The sequence below is a fragment of the Cynocephalus volans genome, chromosome 5 (assembly GCF_027409185.1).
Source record: "Cynocephalus volans isolate mCynVol1 chromosome 5, mCynVol1.pri, whole genome shotgun sequence".
NCBI classification, from domain to species: domain Eukaryota; kingdom Metazoa; phylum Chordata; class Mammalia; order Dermoptera; family Cynocephalidae; genus Cynocephalus; species Cynocephalus volans.
Genome location: NC_084464.1, coordinates 78,953,924 through 78,962,927, shown reverse-complemented (window position 1 = coordinate 78,962,927; position 9,004 = coordinate 78,953,924). Strand labels below are relative to the sequence as shown.

At 38.4% G+C, this 9,004-nt stretch overlaps 1 protein-coding gene across 1 annotated transcript; it reads left to right on the top strand.

Moving 5' to 3' along the window:
* Window positions 1-316: 316 nt before the first annotated feature.
* EEF1A1 (eukaryotic translation elongation factor 1 alpha 1) lies at window positions 317-5,770 on the top strand. Its single transcript, XM_063096554.1, has 7 exons — window positions 317-491; window positions 719-898; window positions 990-1,286; window positions 1,367-1,517; window positions 1,620-1,876; window positions 1,962-2,196; window positions 2,297-5,770. The coding sequence occupies exons 1-7, from the start codon at window positions 348-350 to the stop codon at window positions 2,419-2,421; spliced, it is 1,389 nt and encodes a 462-aa protein (XP_062952624.1). The 5' UTR covers window positions 317-347; the 3' UTR covers window positions 2,422-5,770.
* The last annotated feature ends 3,234 nt before the right edge of the window (window positions 5,771-9,004 follow it).

The following is a 9,004-nucleotide window of genomic DNA, read 5'->3' as shown; positions in this document are numbered from 1 at the left end:
GGCGGGTGAGTCACCCGCACAAAGGAAAAGGGCCTTTCCCTCCTCGGCCGCCGCTTCCTGTGACCCCACGGTGTACCGGGCACCGTCTGGGCACCTTGATTACGTCTCAGCTTTTTGAATATGGCTTCCTTGGGAAGGGATTTTACGCGGCGGAGTTTCCCCACACTTGGTGGGTGGAGACTGAAGAGTTAGGTCAGCTTGGCATTGGATGTAATTAATTCTCCTTGGAATTTGCCCTTTGAGTTTGGGTCATGGCTTGTTTTCAAGCCTCTCGGACTGGTTCAAAGGGTTTTTTTCCCCCCTTCCATTTTAGGTGTTGTGAAAACCACCGCTAAGTCAAAGCCAAAATGGGAAAGGAAAAGACTCATATTAACATCGTCGTCATTGGACACGTAGATTCGGGCAAGTCCACTACTACTGGCCATCTGATCTACAAATGTGGTGGGATCGACAAAAGAACTATTGAAAAGTTTGAGAAGGAGGCTGCTGAGGTATGGACAAGAGCACTAAAGTAGTTGGCTAGCAAAAACGTGAAGTGGTGGTGAATTTTCCAAAAGCTAGATTACAGTGTTAATAGTTTAGCTTCAAGTATATTGATGCTGTAAAGCAACTTACGTCTAGCATTTGTAAAGTACAGTTAACTGTTTCTGCCAAGTAATTTCAGGCTGGGGTTTGATCATTTCAGAGTGATTAGGTAACCACTCTTAAAACTTTACAGATGGGAAAGGGCTCCTTCAAGTATGCCTGGGTCTTGGATAAACTGAAAGCTGAACGTGAGCGTGGTATCACCATTGATATCTCCCTGTGGAAATTTGAGACCAGCAAATATTACGTGACTATTATCGATGCCCCAGGACACAGAGACTTTATCAAAAACATGATTACAGGCACATCACAGGTTTGTGAGTCTTTTCTACGCTGGTAAAGTGGTGGGTTTGTTTTTTGAAGAGCTTTTGTTTAACAGGGTATGTCCTTGTTTTCTTTCAAAGGCTGACTGTGCTGTCCTGATTGTTGCTGCTGGTGTTGGTGAGTTTGAAGCTGGTATTTCCAAGAATGGGCAGACCCGTGAGCATGCTCTTCTGGCTTACACACTGGGTGTGAAACAACTGATTGTCGGTGTTAACAAAATGGATTCTACTGAGCCACCCTACAGCCAAAAGAGATATGAGGAAATTGTTAAGGAAGTCAGCACCTACATTAAGAAAATTGGCTACAACCCTGACACAGTAGCATTTGTGCCAATTTCTGGTTGGAATGGTGACAACATGCTGGAGCCAAGCGCTAATGTAAGTGACTTTCAAGACAGTCGCAAAGCTGTGAAAGTGGTGATTTGATCTAACGGTGATTGGCAATGTTTGTGTTTCAGATGCCTTGGTTTAAAGGATGGAAAGTCACCCGTAAAGATGGCAATGCCAGTGGAACTACACTGCTTGAAGCTCTGGATTGCATCTTGCCACCAACTCGTCCAACTGACAAACCCTTGCGTCTGCCCCTCCAGGATGTCTACAAAATTGGTGGTAAGTTGGACATTAATATGCTGTGAGGGTGGGATTTAATTTTGTGTAGACATATATTTCTATGTTCATAAGGCATTTGATACTATGTTGTAAATATTTTAGGTATTGGTACTGTCCCTGTGGGCCGAGTAGAGACTGGTGTTCTCAAACCTGGCATGGTGGTCACCTTTGCTCCAGTTAACGTTACAACTGAAGTAAAGTCTGTTGAAATGCACCATGAAGCTTTGAGTGAAGCTCTTCCTGGAGACAATGTGGGCTTCAATGTTAAGAATGTGTCTGTCAAAGATGTTCGTCGCGGCAATGTTGCTGGTGACAGCAAAAATGACCCACCAATGGAAGCAGCTGGCTTCACTGCTCAGGTAACAATTTAAATAAGTCACATGTTAACTTGTTGCACAACTTAAAGTCATTAAGAATTACTAAATGCAAATCTTTATTTCAAAGGTGATTATCCTGAATCATCCAGGCCAAATCAGTGCTGGTTATGCCCCTGTACTGGATTGTCACACAGCTCACATTGCTTGCAAGTTTGCTGAGCTGAAGGAAAAGATCGATCGGCGTTCTGGTAAGAAGCTGGAAGATGGCCCTAAATTCTTGAAATCTGGTGATGCTGCCATCGTTGATATGGTTCCTGGCAAGCCCATGTGTGTTGAAAGCTTCTCTGACTATCCTCCTCTGGGTAAGTATGATTGTTTACTATGTATGTAGAAGTTGTGCTAAAGGTGGAAAATTGCTGCTGTGAAAAGTGTTTCTCACGGAAATACAATTTGTTTTAATAGGTCGTTTTGCTGTTCGTGATATGAGACAGACAGTTGCTGTGGGTGTCATCAAAGCAGTGGACAAGAAGGCTGCTGGAGCTGGCAAGGTCACCAAGTCTGCCCAGAAAGCTCAGAAGGCTAAATGAATATTATCCCTAATACCTGCCACCCCAGTCTTAATCAGTGGTGGAAGAACGGTCTCAGAACTGTTTATCACAATTGGCCATTTAAGTTTAATAGTAAAAGACTGGTTAATGATAACAATGCATCGTAAAACCTTCAGAAGGAAAGGAGAATGTTTTGTGGACCATTTTTTTTGTGTGTGTGTGGCAGTTTTAAGTTATTAGTTTTTAAAAAATCAGTACTTTTTAATGGAAACAACTTGACCAAAAATCTGTCACAGAATTTTGAGACCCATTAAAACAGAGTTTAATGAGAAACCTGTGTCTTCTTTTGGTCAGCCCTGGAACTTCAATAGAAATGCTTAGGCAAAGGACATAACAGTTTCTCATCTATCGTGTGAGATATTTTGCATGGGAACTGAGTTTTTTCCCACCTGTTTCAAAGGGAGCAGAATCTTTCAAGGTCTTAGTGTAAAAGTATGAGTGCTGTGTTGGTTGCAACGCTTGGTTAGGACAGAAGCAATTTTGTTTACATGTGATTTACTTTAGTAAAGCCAAAGGCCACATAGTACAAAATCTTGTGTGTAGTTAACATCAGTAGAGTAGAATTTCAAATTTCAGTTTTCTAATTTTTGGAATGTGCATTTTTCATTATTGCAAACATTGTAGCAGTTGAGCCTTAAATGTGAGGTTTATAGAGTGTTGGGTAGTACCCCGCTTCTAGGAAAAATAATAGTGGAAGCTGAGTGTGTTTACTGTCATGAGAAATAGAAACCTAATTTGAAAAGGCATTAAATCTAAAGTGTAAGATTACGTGAAAAGTTAACATTGCCGAACTAGAGATGTAAACACAAAGTTTGAAGTACAGTGGTAAATATTAAAGCCTAAGTGAGGGGAAGAACCCATTTTGAAAGTTCCACTAAGTGCTATCCAAAAGTTTCTGGGAACAAGGCAGTAATAGAAAAGTAGTACTTAAAACATTAACGGTCATAATTTGGTAGCTAAAAATTGGCAAAGTGGACAAGATTAATTACTGCTGAGATAATTGGTATCTTGTCAGTTGTCTGGCAGAACTTGAGGTGCTGGTTGATCACTAGCAATGAATGGTGATCATAGGCTTAACAGGTAGTGGGTCTTTTTGACAACTAAGGAAACCAGTCTATTAAAGTACCTGGTTTTGGCCAGTTAAGTGAATCTTAACACTTGTGCATTTGAAAACATTTTGGCAAAATGACATAAGATATGTGTTCGACAAGGCAAATTTATGCTAAGCAGAGTTTAAGGGGGTTCAAGAGACAAGGCTTTATAGCCACTAGCAACATGGAATATCTTGGCCAAAATTCAAAAAGTACCCCATTGATGTAAAGTGGCCATAGATAAAACTCAAATTATAGTTGAATTGTTATCTACCTAATTTAAGCTTATATCTGGGTAAAATGCTTTCCTGCTGACATTGATGGGGGCTGTAAACTGAATGACTAAAAGTTTTGTCCTCAGTTTCATGAGTTAACTTGGCCCCATGTTCAGAGTACTGCCTATCTACTTGATTATAAAAGAAAAGGTAGGTAAAGTCCTTCAGATTGTAAAAGAAAAGGTAGGTAAAGTCCTTCATAGCTGGATAATAGAGGATAGCTGAAAATGGAAGATTGACAAACCTGTAGGATTTATCACTTACCCTCAAAGAATTAGGTTTTAACTGGAACATTGCTACCACCAGTAGAGTCCCAGAAACCTTGAGGTTAATTGTATACTGAGATTCATTTATGAAGCCCAGTACATGGATGCTTCAAACAGTTGTCTGTTTTGAGCACCACCTACTGGTAAGTCATTACAAATGAGCTTAAGACAATGGGTGAAATTTTAAACGGATGAAATAGTATTTTCTCTACAGTAATTATTGTTTGAATTTATTAAAAGCAAGATATTTTTGAATGGTTTTCAAAGGTGAAAAACTTAATACCTCAAACTAGTGCTTGACTTTAGGTTGTCTGGCTATATGTTATGGTTATAAGTAACCCCAGATGTGGACTTGTTAAAATCTGCTGCTAGGAATTCTGTTGTAATTTCAGAATATGAAAGGAGGGGCTGGCCAGTTAGCTCGGTTGGTTAGAGCATGGTGTTATAATAATATGGATCCCCTTACTGGCCAGCTGCCCTCCCCCCCAAAAAGAGATGTGGTTAGCTTTTGTTTTTTCTCATTGCTCATCCTATTCCCAGAATAGGAAATCCAAAATTACTGGTTTTGGGCCATGTCAGAAGTCAGTATTAGGCCCCTACTTTTCCCACAGTAGTAGGAATATTTGATATTTACCTCCCAAATCTCAGATGCATCAGGCCTCAGCTATGACTCAGAAACTCGGTATTCTAGTGGAACACAGTTTGTTCTGAACTACCATCAATTTGGTGTCATTGCTTTCTTCAAAGAATGTTGACAACTTTAATAGACCATAATTTTAGCATTGGTCAGTGATTACATTTCAAACTTAAGGTTTTAGTGACTCCATTTATAGAACGTGATGTTTATCCTTTGCTCTGATGTGATTATTTGCAGCTCAAGACACAGTGCTGGGAGGCTAGTTGGTTAGCTCCCTGGGTTAGAGTGTGATGTCATAACACAATGTGAAGCATTCCTACCAGCCAGCTGCCTCACCCCCAAAAAACAAGTATGTGAAGTGAAAAGTATAGAAGGAAATGCTATTTACCTTGGACTGCTCTTAGAAGGGCCATAGATCTAAGAATTTGGAGTTCGGCTTGCCTCTGGGAAATAGACCATGACAACAAAGATAATGTTAGGTTAAGGTTGCAGTAACTTAGATTAAGAATACTTCAAGCAAGAGATTTACAAGTCTTGCTCATTTTAAATTTATTGGGGGGGGGGCAGCTGGCCAGTATGGGATTCAAATCCTTGACCTTGGTGTAATAACACCCCACTAGCCAACTGAGCGCTCTCCAACCTCCCATTTTTTAAATTAAGGTATTTACATAAACTAAAATTCATCTTTTAAGGTATGTACTTTGCAAGTTTTGACAAACATACAGTTCATCACAAAATAGAGAGTAGTTGTCATCCCCCAACATTACCCGTTGCCCCATTGTAGTCAACCCCTCTCCTCTACTCCTAGCCCTTGGTAACCGCTGATCTATTTTCTAGGCTTATAATTTTGTTTTTGTAAGAGTCGTTCCTGGACCTTAATAGCCTTTTAAGTCTGGCCTCTTTCACTTAGCATGATGCATTTGAGATTCATCCATTTTGCATATATCAATAATGTGTTTATTTTTTCGTGAATGTAAGACAGTCCATGTATTCTTTCCCAGCTGAGGGACATTGGGTTTCCAGTTTTCAGCAATTATGAATAAAGCTGCTATAACCATATATATGTAGGCTTATATGAAGCATGTTTTCACTTGTATAAATGTCTAGGAATGGGATTGCTGTGTCATGTGGCAAGTGTATACTTTATAAACTGCCAAACTTTTCCAAAGTGATTGAACTATTTAGTAATTAAGAGATTAATTTTTTTAAGGAAGAAAATAGGTTAAATGAGTGTTACCCTGGTATTATGTAAGACAGTGAATTAGTTTGTTTAAAAGATATTGTGCTTGCTGTGTGCCAGGCATTATTCTAGGCATTGGGGATAGAGCTGTGAACAAAATAGACACAGGTTTTGCCCTTTGAGTTTATAGTTAGTGGGGGAGATAGATACTGAATAAATACAAGTAGATAGTTCTGAGTTGTGATGCCATGAAGGAAAAAAAAGATACTATGAAGAAGAGTAAAAGACATAATTTAGATTGGGCAGAGAAGGTATTTGTCAGGAATAGCTGAGACCTGAAGGGATAAGTAGGAGTTATTGGAGAATATGAAAACATTGTATTACATTTTAGACATCTCAGTATATGAGGCTTAACTTGCCCTCATGGCAATCACACAGAGTAAGAAATCTGAGTTACAAGAAAATTTAAAAGTAATTTTATCTAACCTATTCAAATCAACTGTGAATATATTCATTGAAATTGGCGTGATTACCTCAATGTGTATGTCATACGTTGAATCCTCACAACAACCTTTGTAGAGCGCAGGTATACCCATATTACAGCTTCCTGACGCATGGAGAGAGGTCAAGTTTGGGAGCTTCTAAGTCATCTTACTGCTGGATACATTTGTTTTTTCAATATTTACCCAAATTTGCCTGTTGGTAACTTGCAGTCATTATATCTAGGCTATTCTCTAGTATAAAGTGACTTCATTCTCTTTTCTACAAGAGTCACTAATTTTCTTGAAGACACCACTTAATATCCCTGAGTTACATCTGAGCTAAACACTTTCAGTTCCTACAACTGTTTGTTACAATCTTAGGTCATGTGGCTTCTAGGTTCTTCCCATGCTGTACTCCTTTCTTGACAGTTTATAGCTTTTAAAGCTTTTCTACCAAAATTAAATATATTTTTAGCTGTGGCTGCCTAGAAGACTGTTCTCTTAATGTGATCCAAGAGGTAAGTCATCTTTAGGCTTCAGTTTCTTAAATTGATGCCATTGGACTAGATCAGAGTGATATGAGTGGGAAAAAGCTGTCTCTGATCATTTATCTAACGGTGTAATACTGTTGTGAGGATGAAATGATTAATAGAGTCCTTAGCCCAGTATCTGGCCTATTGTAAGCAGCCAAAAAGTAGCTTTTGTTATTAGTTGTTTGGAAGATCAGTTGCTTTAAGCAACTCCATTGTACTTCTGAATTACGGTCAACAAGTGTCACCTGATTTTTTCACGCAACTTGTTTTGTAGGAAGATGTTCTTTATATTTGTATGGTTTTCCTTTCGAATAAACGTTGTTTTGGAATAACTTTAGATTTACAGAAAAGTTGCAAAGACAGGATAAGCAGTTCCCTTACACCCCTCATCTAGTTTTCTTCCCCTAATGTTACCATCTTACATTAACAGTACATTTGTCAAAACTAGTAAATTGGTATGCTACTGTTAGACTTAATTCAGATTTCACCAATTCTTCTATTAATGGCCTTTTTCTCTTCCAGGATCCAATCCAGGATACTACACCACTGTATGATTAGCTTTAAAAACTCAAATGTTGGTAGATTACATTTATCTCTGCTATATTTCATCAACTTGTTGAAATAATTTTGAATCTGGAGCCTAATGTCTAGCATAAGTGAAAATGTGGGCTTTGTGATTTACAAGTCTGGTATTTGTGTTTTTAAGATAAATACTAAACAAACTAAGTCCAAAGACAGAGGCCTGTGGTCCTGCAATAGAGAACTGTTCTTTGATGAAGGTAGTCTAACCAATTGCAAATTCACCTAATAATACTATGATCTAGGCCATATTTCACAAGTTTAAGCACAAAACAATCAATGAAAATTTTATCAAACGTTATTAGTAAAAGCAAGGTGAAGTAGGTTATATCTTTAAATTTACCTTTTTGGGCAGACAAAAATAATTTGCTATTATGCCACTTAAAAAGGTCAGGGTGGAAGTAAAATCTTTATACTAGGAATTAAAATTTTCTATCTTAACCAATTATGGTTACCCTGAAAGAGTTTAGGTAGTTTTGCTTTTTGTCAAACTTTACATTTAAAACTAAGAACAGATCAAAGCAACAACATACGCAGTCTGGATATTGTCTGTATTGCAGTCCCTTTTGGGACATTGTCTAAAATGTGGATTTTTGCATATATAAAGCCAAATAGACTTTAAAATAGACCCAAGTCAAAAGTAGTTTCATTTATTCCCGTGAAAAAGCAAATGCTGACAGAAGATAGTGTGATGTGATCCTGCAGATGTGGTTCTCAGAGGTTAAATGTCACATGGCTAATATCAAATGAAAAAAATATTTCACTTGGTTATATTTTCAGTAAAATTATGTGATTGAAAGAGTATCCTAACTGGTGTTATGATAAGAGTTCCCACATAAGCAATCTGAGTTTGAGTTCTAGGGCTGTCTGGAGGCACCCAAATGGAGGAAGTGGTTCTCTCAGCCTGCCAGTGAGGTTCATCTGCAACATTTTCTGAGGCCTGGATTGTAACCATAGAGTAACAGGGTGCAGCCAAAGAGTGCAGCAAAGGAAGGGACTAATAGAGCCTTGACCCACAGCCCCTCACTTTAGCTGTTGTCATACCTTATTATATATGTATATATATATTTTGGCAGTTGGCTGGTACAGGGATCTGAACCTTTGACCTTGGTGTCATAACCACGCTCTAACCACCTGATATCATACCTTCTTGATTGACACTTTGGACTTTGTTGAGCCTCTTACAGGATTCTGTATAGAACTCACAACTTAGTAAATGTCTAAGGAGAAATGAGGTGGTTTTTTATTTAGTTATGGTTGGGTACAAAACATTTTCTCATAACTGAGTCTTTATACTGAGGTTAAGGATGTGTTTCTTGAAACTCAGCTTCTCTTTATTTTGTATAACTGCTGATGGGTGTTTTTCTTCAGAGATGTAATTAATAGCTGGCTTTGAAAGCTTAGTTAAATTGCCCTCTTTGAGGTTGTTTCTTGTGAAATTGGAAACTAGAAAATTCAAGTTTTCTTTTATTGCTTGAAACACCACACACACACACATGAACACACACAAAGAGCAGAG

Coding starts and splice junctions, on each gene's coding strand:
- EEF1A1 (XM_063096554.1), top strand. CDS start 348: ATGGGAAAGGAAAAGACTCATATTAACATCGTCGTCATTGGACACGTA. Junction 492..718: donor TTGAGAAGGAGGCTGCTGAG/GTATGGACAAGA, acceptor AAAACTTTACAG/ATGGGAAAGGGCTCCTTCAA. Junction 2,197..2,296: donor CTCTGACTATCCTCCTCTGG/GTAAGTATGATT, acceptor TTGTTTTAATAG/GTCGTTTTGCTGTTCGTGAT.